The 14,218-nt window shown below is 44.1% G+C and overlaps 1 protein-coding gene across 2 annotated transcripts in view; it reads right to left on the bottom strand.

Moving 5' to 3' along the window:
* Window positions 1–9,639: 9,639 nt before the first annotated feature.
* IFT25 (intraflagellar transport 25) overlaps window positions 9,640–14,218 on the bottom strand; it is a 39,473-nt gene continuing 34,894 nt past the window's right edge. Inside the window, exon 7 of one of the 2 annotated variants that reach the window (XM_052637612.1) lies at window positions 9,640–9,765. In XM_052637612.1, coding sequence (XP_052493572.1) covers window positions 9,703–9,765 — 63 coding nt within the window. In that variant the 3' untranslated portion in view covers window positions 9,640–9,702. Of the gene's footprint in view, window positions 9,766–12,678; window positions 12,822–14,218 lie in introns of those variants that run through there. The other variant, XM_052637611.1, reaches the window with a different exon arrangement.

Raw genomic sequence — 14,218 nt, 5'->3', positions numbered from 1 at the left:
CAAAGTAATGTCTCTGCTTTTGAATACAGACTGCAAAATGTTTGAGCTCAGTTTTAATTTATGATGAAGAAAGGTCTTTTCTCTTAGAAGGTGACCTCTCTGGGTCTGGATACCAAGAATGAACTGACTCTGCTTGACTAGCATTGGAAAGTAACAGTAAAGGAAAAGAAGCTTGTTAGTGTATCTTGTTTCATTCCAAGTACAGGTTGCATTCAGAATATCAACTGATTTGAAGAAGATTTTTCAAAACCACCTATTTGTCTGCTTTCAGGGGAAGATTTACCTATAGTTCACCTGTTCTCTAAGCCCCCTAGTGGTCCCCAGCCTTTTTGGCACTAGAGACCAGTTTCATGGAAGACAGTTTTTCCACGGACTGGGAGTTGGGATTGGTTTCAGGATGATTCAAGAACATTACATTTATTGTGCACTTTGTTTCTATTACATCAGCTTCACCTTAGATCATCAGACATTAGATCCCAGAGGCTGGGGACCCCTGCTCTAAGGGTGATGCCCTCTGTGGTACCTGGCTGTATGTAGGACTCTGAGCCTACCGCCCATTCTGGCTTGCATTCTAGCTGCTGCAAGGCTGGCCTTATGGGCCTGGCAGGAGGCCCAGGAAACCCAGGCTCTGACTCAGAAATTGGCAGATGCCCTCGGAGAGGCCCAGTGACTTTAATGTTTATTCACCTGCCCAGAGTCAGGCTCTCAATTGCTCCTGGCCACAGACAACTTTATTTCTGGTAAACTCAGCCATTAGTTTCCAAAGGTGTATTGAAATATTTTATCCAGCATGTTTGATTGAGGAAGGAGTCCAGGATACCCAATGCGCCATATAGATTGCATCATTCAGCCTCAAGTATACAGCTTTCTGAAGAAGGGCATGTGGGTCCTGCATTCCCTGAAGTCCTACATGCCTCGAATGACCCACTGCTGCTGCTGCTGCTGCTAAGTCACTTCAGTCGTGTCCGACTCTGTGCGACCCCACCAGGCTCCCCCATCCCTGGGATTCTCCAGGCAAGAACACTGGAGTGGGTTGCCATTTCCTTCTCCAATGCATGAAAGTGAAAAGTGAAAGTGAACTCACTGAGTCGTGTCCAACTCTCAGCGATCCCATGGACTGCAGCCCACCAGGCTCCTCCGTCCATGGGATTTTCCAGGCAAGAGTACTGGAGTGGGGTGCCATTGCCTTCACTGCTAATGACCCATTGCTGTCCTTTAAACCTGGAGGATACCGGCTGTGCTTCAGAATCTTAGGGTTTAGTTCTTTTACCTCAGAGATTTGTGGACATTGTTTTACAGTTGTCTAGCAGTCATGAGAGGAAAAGTCTGAGACCAGCCTAATTTATTTCCCTTGGCACTTAATTGTCTTCATTCTACCTGGAAATTTGTCAGATTCTTTCTTCCTGTTTGAAGTTCAGTAACTTCACCAAGACCATTCCAGTGGTGACTGCTCTATGTCAAACTTTCCTTGGAATACTGCTGTGGTCTGAATGTGTCCCCTCAGAATCTGTATGCCGAACCTTACAGCCCAGTGTGATAGTGTCAGGAGGTGGGGCCTCTGGGAGGTGATTAGGTTGTGAGAGGGGAGTCTTCATGAATGGGATTAGTGCCCTTATAAAAGAGGCTCCTGTGAGCTGGTTTGCCCTCTTCCACCATCTGAGGATACAAGAAGTCTGAAACCCTGGAAAAGGCCCTTATGCAACCTTGCTGACACCCTAATTTCAGAGTTCCAGCCTCCAGAACTGTAGGAAATAAATTTCTGTCCACTATGTGTGTGCTCAGTTGCTCAGTTGCGTCGGACTCTTTGCAGCCCCATGAACTGCAGCCCGCCAGGCTGCTCCGTCCATGCAATTCTCCAGGCAAGGATACTGGAGTGGTTGCCATTCCTACTCCAGGGGGTCTTCCCGAACCAGGGGTTGGATCCACGCCTCCTGGACTGGCAGGCGGATTCTTTACCACCGAGCCAGCAGGCAAGCCTGTCTCTGTTGTCTCTGGGCCACCCCAGGCTATGGTATTTTCGTTACAGTAGCTTGAACAGACTAAGATAAATACAAAAACTTCTTTTGACCTTAAGATTTCTTCTTTTTAAATTTCAGGGACATCTTTTATTGCTTTGAACATCTTTCCTGTTACATTTTGTCCTATTATCTTAGGGACTACAATGATGGGTATGTTGGGTCCTTTCTTTCTTCCATAACTATTACCTTTTCCATAACTTTGAAAATCTTTGTTCTTTTCAATTCCATGCTGTGATTTTTCTCAAGCTCTTTCCTCTGATCCCAATTCTCCTTAAGTTGGGTTTATTATTGTTCCAAATATGGCTTGGTTCTGACTCTCTCCACTGTCCTCTGGATTTCAGGAGCTGGAGGCCTGAACTTTGCATTCTGGTCAGGTTCTGCAGATGGGAAGCCCTGATGGAGATTAACGGTGAACAGAAGGGAGAAGTCATTTTCTCCACTTCTTGCTGTAGGAATTGCAGGACGCTGTGCATAGCAGTTGCTTTGGGATCCCCAGCCATGGTGGCAGAGTGGCTTCTACTTCGAGGCAGTAATGCTGCTCCCACTGGTCAACAGTGAGTGTGGCCCACAGGCTCCTACGCTGGGCGACACTTCTATATTCTGTTTGTTTTCCCGGCCATTTCAATACCTTTGTAACAGGTTCCGTGCATTATTTCCCTATTTTCACTCTGCATCTAGACTGACTTCAGTTTTCCCAATTGAACACTGACGGCCACAACTACGTAACATCATCATCCCTTTGCTTCTTACATGGCTTTCACCTCTGAATCAATTTTCTTTTTCTCTTCCATGTCTTTTCTTAGCTCTGCCAGATCACTTTCCATCTTCTGTGACTTCTTTTTTTCTCGAAATCTTTGTATCTCTTTTGAGTTCTTTTTTTCTTATTTGAGAGGTAACTATGGGTCTCCATTCTTGATGTATTCTTTGCGTAAGTTCTCTTGCAACCAGTGTTCTGTAACTGCCTTATTTTTCTGGCCCCCTCCCCTCTTTTTGTTTCACAGTTTCTAGTCATAGGTCCCTATAGCACCATGGTTCTCAAACTTAGGCGTGCATCAAAATCACCTGGAGGGCTCGTCAAAATACGGATTCACACCATCAGAGTTTCTGATTCCATAGATCTGGAGCTGGGCTAGAATCTGCATTTCTAACAAGTTTCAGAAAAGGAGGAGGTTGCTGTTCCAGGGACCACACTTTGAGAACTACTGCTGTAATAAATGTTATTGGTGTTCTGCTGAGATTTCTTTTCCAAATATATATGTCTATATGCCAGCTACCGTGATATCGGCAGCTAATGGCTCAGGTGTTGCTTCTCCTGAGAATTGCCTTAAGTGACAGAAGCTTCTTTACTCAGCAATGCCTGAGAGGTTATGTTCCCCTGCAGGTGGCCCATGACCATTGGCTGAAGGATTTGAGAGCACAAAGGCCTGGTCCCTTGCCTCAAGGGTGGGAAGCATACCTCTCTGGTGTCCACGCTCTGGAGCTCCTTGTGTGCCGGGAGCCAGCATGGGAGATCCCACCCATGACAAGGTCATCCGGAGAGACCTGACAGGGCAAGGCGAGTCAGGTCTCAAGGGGTCCTCTGCCTGAGCATCTACCCCAAAACCAAAGTCTGTCTGTTTACTGTCTGCTATACTATACTCTTCTGACGGTACAGGGGGCTATCCCCGACCACCTTTCTCTGGAAAAAGTTAACTTAGAGCTCCAACTGGTCTCCTGCATATAAAAGGAGTGTCTCAGCTCAAACTCCTCTGATGGCTCTCTAACTTGCCTGACAGTTAGAGACTTTTACAACTTGTGATTGTTTACAGCCCCCCAACCGCGAGAGGCACAAAGCTTAAAACATCTTAAAGATATAGAGCCTTTTAGAGCTAAGAATTAGTTTGGTGAAGGGTTTAATTGTTGAGTTAGTGTTTGCCACCAGGCCTCCATATCCTTTATCTTTTAGGCACCTGGGAGGATATTAATCAATGTAATCGGGATGCAGAAATAGGAATATAGTAGTTTTGATGTCAACAATACTAGACTTTTGAGTTAATGAATTTTCTCTTTGTTATAAATCACTGTGCTCTTCTTTCCTTGTTATAAATTGTTGTGTCCTTGCTATGTAAGAATGTAACCTTAATTAGTGCTTCCTGAGAGTGGCACCAGACTTTAGTAAGAACAACACTTTTAAGGCAAATAAGTTTTCTGGTTGACGGACCCTTATCAGAAAAAGGCCATAAAATACTAATAGGCCTCCTGGCCAGAAGATGATGTAAATCACCTAAGACTTGTGTATACAGCTAGGTATGCAGAGAGAAAGCCTGGTCTCTCAGGGCTGCTGACGCTACATAACTTTGTATTATCCATTGATCTCTTTGTACAACCAAAAGTATAAAAAGTTTTCTGGACAATAAAGCATGGGCCAATTCCTGGAAAGACTGGTTCCCCGTGTCTTCTTTTCTTTCTTACTCTATTTTCTGGCTGATTCCCGTCTGGGACATAGAGGCTAGCTGTGTCTACTCATTTGCCCAGGCTTCTAAGACCCACGCGAGAGGGAGCCCAAGGCGGGGGCACCCTCCGCTATTCAAGCGGGCGCCTGTGGCCCTACGTAGACGGTTCAAGTCCCTTGTCTCGGGCGTTTATTGGCTTTCTATGTAAACAAAGGAAAACAGCCTCTTTCCTCCTCTAAATTTCCTAGTACACTATTCTTTCCTAATCTCTTTATATTTCTAAGTAAATAGTCCTTTCCCAGACGCCGACTCCGTCCCTGCTTTGAATTCCCTGGATCCACCGGGGCTGGACCTCGGCACTTGTGGGCTCGGGCTGAGGCCAGACTTCAACTGAAACCGTCTTTGCTTAACTTTCTCCCATGATCTATCCCACTTCCTGAGAGTGCTCTCTCAGGAAACCACTCTCACGGGAATTCCTCTCTAAAGCTCTGTTTCTAGAGACCCAGACCTAAAGCAATCCACTTCTGGGACTTTTCAGATTACTCTTCTTTAATAGGGCTAGTTGTTGGTTGAAACATAGATTCAGAAGGAGCAGGAGTAGGCTAGGGCAGCCTGCAACTTTGATTCACATTAGTTGTCTTGAATGCTCTCATTAAGTTTATCGTTTCCTTTGCAATGGGACGCCTAGAAATCCCCTTCAGTCACACCCTGCTTTGGCTGCCTTCTCACCGCCTGAACTTAATTGTGCAACCCCCTTCAGGTGCTGAAGCCATAAGTCCCAAGGTGACTGTATCTGGAGATAGAAACTATAAGGAACTTCTTGTTCGATCACTAAGTCTTGTCAGACTCTTTGTGACCCCATGGACTGCAGTACGCAGCACCAGGCTTCCTTGTGCTTCACTATCTCCCTGAGTTTGCTCAAACTCTTGTCATAGGCGGTCTGTGATCTCATCCTTTATCGCCCCCTTCTCCTCCTGCCCTCAATCTTCCTAGCATCAGGGTCTTCACATCAGGTGGCCAAAGTTTGGGGCTTCAGCATCAGTCCTTCATGAATGTTCAGGATTGATTTCCTTTAGGATTGACTAGTTTGATCTCCTTGCTATCCAACGGACTCTCAAGTCTTCTCCAGCACCACAATTCCAAAGCATCAGTTCTTCGGTGCTCAACCTTCGTTATGGTCCAGCTCTCACATCCATTTTTGACTACTAGAAAAATAATAGCTTTGACTATTTGGATTTTTGTCAGCAAAGTGATGTCTCAGCTCTTTAATAATATGCTGTCTAGCTTCGTCATAGCTTTCCTTCCAAGGAGCAAGTGTCTTTTAATTTCATGGCTGCAGTCACCATCTGCAGTGATTTTGGAGCCCAAGAAAATAAAATCTGCTGCTTTTCCCACTTTTCACCATCTATTGATCATGAAGTGATGGGACCTGATGCCATGATCTTAGTTTTTTAAGTTGAGTTTTAAGCCAGCATTTTCACTCTCCTCTTTCACCTTCATCAAGAGGCTCTTTAGTTCCTCTTTGCTTTCTGCCAGTACAGTGGCTGTTGTTGCTGTTCAGTTCAGTCATGTCCAGCTCTTTGCAGCCCCATGGACTGCAATCAGGCTTCCGTGTCCTTCATCATCTCCCAGAGATTGCTCAAAGTCATGTCCATTGAGTCGGTGATTCCATCCAACCATCTTGTCCTTTGTCATCCCCTTCTCCTCCTGCCTCCTATCTTTCCCAGCCTCAGGGTCTTTTCCAATGAGTTGGCTGGTATCATCTGCATATCGGAGGTTGTTGATATTCCTTCCTTACTACCATTAAGACACTTTCTTAAACTGCAAACATTCTTTCTTCACAGCAGCAAAGCAGACATGCTTTATCCCCTTGTGCTAACACACCACAACGTGACTCAATAGCTTTTCAGGTGGTGCTTTTATGGGTCATGATACACATGCACAGTGTTATAAATGGCCTCAGCCGTTACATAACTATATAAAGTCATACAAAACGTGGGGCGAGAGGACATGGGGTGAGAGAGCCTGACCAGCACCATCTTGGCCAATTGCCCCTTCCCTACATTCCACTCCTTCAGGGTCTCTCGCCTTACAATCTACGTGCAGATCACCTTTGGAGATACTCCTATGGTGAGTAACACTGACCAGTGGAACTACATCCCACAACAGCAGTAAAGGCTACAACAAACAGTTACATACCCACATTCTGCAACAGGAGTAGATGCTACAACAGTTACATTCCCCAATACATAGAAAAACCCAACACCAGGTACTGGACAGGTGACTTGCACACAAAGGGGCCAGGCACTCGTCACCCAAGGTACAACCTGGAACTCATGTTGCAATCCTTGCCCCCATGGGGCTAGAAAAGCCATCCAATGCATGTGAAGTGCCTTTATCTTCCATGGCTGAGTCAAGTCCACCATCTGTCCTTATGAAATCCCAATTGGAGCTGGCAGCAGGATATTACCTTTGGTTCTGTATCCAGGCTTTAACAAAATGTCTGTTGTTACTTGCAGCTGTTTAGGTGCAGTGACAAGAAGCAGGACAGCCTCCACAGGGGCAACTCCATCCCTGAGGGGTTTCTCATTAAAGACCCGCAAAACCTCCCACAGGCATTGGGCCTACTCCTTCAAAGAGATTTTTGCAGCGTTCACAGCCCACCCACATGATTCCAAATGCTTTATAAGCTCTGGTGCATACTGTTCTAAATCTGCAAGAGAATCAGAGATTAGTAGCACATCATATGGCACAGACTTTACTGTATACCTCCATACAGGGAGCCATCCAGTTTCCAAAAGTAGGGTCACAGCCTTTACAGTTCTGAAGGAACATCCTTGGGTGGCATGTAATCTTCTAACTGAACTGCTTGTATCTCTTGCTGTGGGTGCTTTCCAAACTTGGCAAACTGCTGTTCTGGTCTCAGTTGCCTCCCATAGCTCTAGGAGCAGAGCGTTGGGCTGTTTATCAATTTTTTTCTGTCATCTCCCGCTGCCAACAAATCAGCCCACATTTTCATCCACGTAACCCGGATGGGGCCTTTACCAGCCAGCCCCCCAAGCAGGGTCTTCACACTTCTAGTTCCCTTTGCCTGCCACCGTCCCTCTACTTCTCCCAAGCTTGCCACCATTGAGGTAGCAGTTCGGGGACCAAAAGAGGTGGATGAGACAGTGTTCAAAATGGTGTCTCACATGCCACCTGTAAAACACTTGTCATCTGGAGGCTCCTCCACCTGCCAGGCCAGCGTAGGAGCTGAGAGGGCAGATGTCCACTGATTCCAAGCACTGGGACCGTTTCCCCATCATCATCCACCACCGTGAAGTCCAGGTCCTTGTATTTTCTGCACTTCACTTGCTGTCCTGAGTGGCATTTCTGGCTGTCTGCAGACTTGGTGGACTACTCGGGGCTCTGCAGGGGTGGGTTCAGCAGGCCCTGATCCAGCTCTGAACTCTCCACTGTGGTTTCATTTTCCCTCTTTCCTTTCTTCATTTTCTCCACCAGGGTTGGTCCTTGCTCCTAGCTGGTCTTCCTGGACTTTGTCCTGGCTGCAGAGTCAGTGCCGCTCCTCTTCTCTTTGGCCTTCTTGATGTCCGAGGCCTCCTGGGGCTTCCGTGCCTTGTTGGCCCCATCCTTCTGCTGCACGACAGGCCTTGCTAAAAAGCGGGAACCCACGGGTCTCATAACGTTTCTTAGTCTCATAACTTCATCATTACTATCCCTTATCACCTCGCTGTCAGAAACACGGGGTTCTTCACGGCCACTCACTTCTTGCTTTATGTCAATATACATTGCTCTAGCTCTTCCAAGTGTCTCTGCACATCACGGACCTGCATGGCATCATGGAGGGCACTATTCATATTCACCTTCAGGGCAGTCAGGAATACCCACACTATGGTGCCAGCAGCAGTCCATGCCGCCTTGTCCAGCAAATGGGAATTCACCGCTTGTAATGCCTTTTCAGTGCTATCCAGTGACCGGTCCACCACCTCCCAGTTTTCCACCGGGGCCCATGCCGAGAGGACCCCGGCCCCCAGGTACCATGTGCTATGTGGTGGCCACTGGCTTCCTCCTTCCACTGGAGCCTCAGGCTGCCCTACATGCTGGGAACCCTGCCGACTCTGCCAATTGTCCCAATGATCACTGAACCCAGGCTAGGCAAGGTGAGAGCTAGGAAGCAGATAAGAAGAACCTGGAAGAAGATGCGAGGAGCTATAGGAACTGCAGACATGCTTCATTTGCAGCAAGGCAGACATGCTTTATTCTCTTGTGGCTAACGCACTGCAATGCAACTCAACAGCTTTACAGGTGGTGCTTATATGCATGTGTGCAGTGATATAAATGATCTCAGCTGTTACATAACCATGTAGTCATTATTTACAAAAGGTGGGGAGAGAGCAAGAGGACATGGGGTGAGAGAGCCTGAACACTGCCATCTTGGCCAATTGCCCCTTTCCTACAATGGGGTTCAGCAGTGAAAAACAAAAAAGATAAAGCCACATATTGGTCTATCTACTGCTTGAGACTTAAGAGAGTGGTTTTCTCAGCGAAAATGAGTTTTTGAAGCCTAGGAAAATAAAGGTTAAAGGAGGCAGTTTTCAAATACCATGAAGTGTATTACAAGCACTACACTGAGAATTCATTCTCTGCATTCACAGGAGAGAAACAGAAAAAAGACTGAAAGATCATTTAGTAGGGCTTTGCCAAAGAGATCATTCAGATAACTTCTAGAAATCCCTTCCAGTGATCTGTAAGCCTTAACACTGTTCTTTAAATGAAGACTTATTGAGAGTCCAGTTTAGGAAGTTTGGGAAAAAGAAGATCCTCAGTGTTTCATTTTATTGAACATGAACACAATTGCTCTAGGTCACCTCCCTTTTCAAAAACCTTAAATGGTTCCAGGACTATCGGGAAAATATCTGAAAGCATTAAGGGCTCTCTGTGATCTGGCTGTAATGTACCATTTCAGGTTTCTTTGCCCCAGTCAGATATATATATTCATCACTCCCTAAATACACCTTCATGTCTCTGATGGCACCAACGACACGATTGAAGTACTTTTTCTACCTTCCTCCATTTATCTAAAAGTAACCTTTCCAAGAGCAAATTTATGCAACAAATCTTGGTAAGCAAATGATCAGAAAATATCAAAAGCCTTAAAACTTTTCTTTAAAAGAAGATTTATTCATTCATTTTTTTGCTGTAGTGGATTTTTTTGCTACACATGAGCTTCCTCTAGTTGTGACAGGCAGGGGCTACTCTTCGTTGCAGTGGGTGGTCTTCTCATTGCAGTGGCTTCTCTTGTTATGGGGCACAGGCTCTAGGCGAAAGGGGCTTCAGTAGTTGTGGGGAGTGGGCTTAGTTGCTCTTCAGCAGGTGGGATCTTCCTGGACCAGGGACTGAACTGGTATCCCTTGCATTGCAAGGTGGCTTCTTCACCACTGAACTACCAGTGCATGCACGCATTCTTAGTTGTTCAGTTCATGTCCGACCCTTTGCAACATTATGGACTGTAGCCCGCAGGCTCTTCTGTCCATGGGATTCTCCAGGCAAGAATACTGGAGTGAGTTACCACTCCCTTCTCCAGGGGATCTTCCCGACCCAGGGATCGAACCCAGGTCTCCTGCGTTGCAGGTGGATACTTTACCACTATGCCACCAGGAAAGCCCCTTAGAACTATTCTTAACTTTGACTAGTTCCCTTCTGGGAATCTCTTCTTAAAAAAAAATCATCTGAGGGGTAGACAAAGATTTTTGCACAAAGATATCCTCCGTGGCATTATTTATTTTTGTCTATTATGAAGAATTCCAAGCAAACATTAGAGAGACTAGTACAACGAAGCCCTGTATATCCAAAACCCAGATCCACCAATTTACTGCCCTATTTGCTTCAACTCAATTTTCTCCTATTAAAAAAATGCTCAATTATTTTAAAGCAAAGCCCAGATACCATGTAATAAACCTACATACTTGTATCTGAATCTACTAAATATATCTCTGAAAAATAGGGGCCTTCTCTTACATCATCTTAAAGCCAGGATCACACCTAATCCATGCAAAAGCAAATGAATATTACCCAATCCATAAGCATATTTTCCAAATTATCTTTAAAATGTCTTTTTTTTTTTTTTTCAATTAGTTTGCACATGCTGCTGTTGCTACTGCTGCTAAGTCGCTTCAGTCGTGTCTGACTCTGTGCGACCCCATAGACGGCAGCCCACTAGGCTCCTTTGTCTCTGGGATTCTCCAGGCAAGAGTACTGGAGTGGGTTGCCATTTCCTTCTCCAATGCATGACAGTGAAAAGTGAAATTAGCGTCCAAATAAGATTTACACAAGGCATGTATTTTGGGGGCCTCTTATATCTCTTTGAATCTAGAGTGGACCCCCTTCCTTAATTAACATTTTTTGCATCACTGACTTGTTGAAGAAACCAGGTCACTTGTCCTCTAGGATGAGCTATATTCTACATTTGTCTGTATGTCAGTCAGGATAGGCCAGGTTATGCTGGGGTAAAAAGTAACTCCAAAATATCACTGATTTGTGAACTCCCTACAGTCCAGTAGGTTAGGATTCTGGCCTTCCACTGAAGGGTGCCCAGGTTTGGTCCCTGGTCAGGGAACTAAAATTCTGCAAGTGGTGTGACACAGCAACCCCCACCCTACTCCCAAACTAAATGAAGCTGTATCTCTCCTTCTATATGTCTACCTCGGATTGACTGAGAGCTCTACTACCTGTTATCATCAGTCTCACTCCCAGACCTAGAATGAAGTAGTTACTGTGTAGAAAAACCTCACTGCTGGTCACTGTGGGACAGAGAAAAGAGCTCTGAAAGGTCTATACCCCCCTGGTACCTGTGAATGCAATCTGACTTGGAAACAGTCACAGCAGATGTAATTAGTTAAGATAATACTGGGGTAAGGGTCTTTAGTTCAACATGATGTTGTCCTTCCAAGAAGAGAAGACACAGAAAAATGCATGCATTGCGGGAAGATGATACAAAGAAACACAGAAAGAATGCCATATGATGATAGAGGCAGAAGCTGGAGCTGTGGTGCCCCAAGTCAAGGAAGGCCAAGGACTGCCAGCAACAGAAATTAAGAGAAAGGCAAAGAGTAGAATCTCTCTCAAAAACTCCAATAGAAACAAACCCTGCCAATACCCTTATTTCTGACTTCTAGTCTCCAGAACAGTGAGAGAATAAATTTTTATTGTTTTAAACCACCAAGTTTGTGGTACTTTATTACAGAAGCCATAGGAAACTAATACAGACTGCACAGATAAAATACTATATTCCAATGCCATTTTTTTTCTGTGAGTCAATCAATTGCAATAAATGTAGGTTCGTGCCTTTCTGTTTATTTTCAACATTTTAGAATTGCTTTGTCATTTTAACTTTTGGCTATATTATTTACATTTTCAATTTCAAGTTGTATAAAAAGATATATTCAGAGATGTCTTATATCTTCACAAAATGTCCTATCTTGTTTCTTACCTCCTCAAAATGTAAAAAAAACAAATCAAATAATATCAATAATGGTTGCCTCGGGGAAATAAGATTATGTTTCCTAACTCTACTCTGAAGTCTTCAAATCAAGAGAAAATAAAATTAAAAGAAAAAAATAAAATGATTTGTCCTACAGGGCCCAACTCAAATTCCATGACCTCAAGGAAATGTTCCCATAAATATTTTCTCTTTTTTGAACTTGTATGTTGTTTAGTGTTCATATTTTTCATTTGGTGGGCTGCAGTCCATGGGGTCGCTGAGAGTTGGACACGACTCAGTGACTTCACTTTCACTTTTCACTTTCATGCATTGGAGAAGGAAATGGCAACCCACTCCAGTGTTCTTGCCTGGAGAATCCCAGGGACGGCAGACCCTGGTGGGCTGCCGTCTATGGGGTCGCACAGAGTCGGACACGACTGAAGCGACTTAGCAGCAGCAGCAGCCCTTTGCATCAGTCAATAAATTTAAAAATTAATGCACTGATATCTGACGGGTACCATGTTATGTACAGTTGTTTTCATGTATAGTTATGTACTTGGTTAAGCTGTATACTGAACAAAAGCTTTTTTTTTTTTTGCAAAAGCTTTCTTATGACTTACATTTGGTCATCACTGCTGTCTGATGAACCAAATTCCTACTAAATGCTGAAGGGAAAAATAAAACTGAAACAGATTGATACAAATTCCTTTAATAATGACAACTTCATGTTTAAATAAATATACTGTTAAAAAATAGTGCATGGGTATATTATAATTACTAAGAAAGATTTGAGACTGCCATTCCCTCTGCAGAAACGCTATGCACAGATGCAAAATGATCAAAGGCTGATACAATAATGAATCTCAAGTAAGTGACATGGCCATCACATGCCTGTAAGGGAAAAAATAAATACAGATGATTTAGCAATTCTAGTTAACTGCTAAACAAGCAGTTAGCAGATGAAAGGGTTTGATACAAGAATGATTATAAGTATATAATGATTTATAAGATATAATGTTCAGAGGAGAAGCCAGCCACATATAACAATATGGCTGTTCTGATATGTAACAGCCAAACATCAGCCCTGGTTTGAGGAAGAATGCAGGTGGAGCTAAAAACTGCACTGTACAATCTGATTAATTTTTTAAGAATTTTTCATGATAAAAGATTTCATTTGTTGGATGATGCCTCAGAATACACTACCCTAAAACATTATTATACTTTTACATTTATATATTTTCTCTGAAAAGCAATTTGGCAATATATGTAAGAAGCTATAAATGTGTCTATGGGCTTCCCTCGTGGCTCAGTTGGTAAAGGATCTGCCTGCAGTGCAGGAGACCTGGGTTCAATTCCTGGGTCGGGAAGATCCCCTGGAGAAGGAAATGACAATCCGCTCCAGCATTCTTGCCTGGAGAATGCCATGGACAGAGGAGCCTGGCAGGCTACAGTTCATGGGGTCGTAAGAGTCAGACTCAACTTAGAGACTAAACTACTACTACTACTATAAATATGTCTATACCCATGGACCCAGTATTTCCATTTCTTGAAATTTAATTTTAAAGAAAATAACTGGAAAAGTGAACACCATGATAGCAGGAACAGGCATAAGATGTCCCTAGTAGTAGTAGTTATAATGACAGAGGGAGGAAAACAGGAAATCAGTTAACCTCTATCTGAATACATTTAATTTTTAAATCATAATTATGAAGCATTTGATATAACATTAAATTTTTTAAAAATACAAAGTTTTTCATGTAACTATGCAATACATTTGGTTGACAATTAGAAGAAAATACGTATGGCAAAGGCTACTGTGTCAGGGTGCTAAAACTATGGGTGATACACTGCCTTCCATTCTCCCTTCATTGTTGTTTAGTCGCTAAATCATGTCCAACTCTTTTTCTGACCCCCATGGATTACAGCCTGCCAGGCTCCTCTGTCCATGGGATTTCCCAGGCAAGAATACTGCAGTGGGTTGCCATTTCCTCCTCCACGATCTTCCTGACCCAGGGATCGAATCTGCCTTTCCTGCATTGCAGGTGCATTCTTGACCACTGAGCCCCCGGGGAAGGCTCCATTCCCCCTTACTCTTCTCCAAAAGCTCTATGATGCTGCCACCCTCCCTGACACACAATGACTCCTGAAACAAAATCCTTAGCAGAGGCTTACTAACCATAATCAATGAAACAATATGGAGAAAAATAGGAAGATAAAATTCCATCTAATTAATCATTTTTCTGTTCCCTACTGGCCTCCTCGGGCTTCCCAGCTGGTGCTAGTGGTAG

Source organism: Budorcas taxicolor, chromosome 3 (assembly GCF_023091745.1).
Source record: "Budorcas taxicolor isolate Tak-1 chromosome 3, Takin1.1, whole genome shotgun sequence".
Classification (NCBI taxonomy): Eukaryota; Metazoa; Chordata; class Mammalia; order Artiodactyla; family Bovidae; genus Budorcas; species Budorcas taxicolor.
Note: the sequence above shows the minus strand (reverse complement) of the source record. Positions and strands in the feature narration are given on the sequence as shown.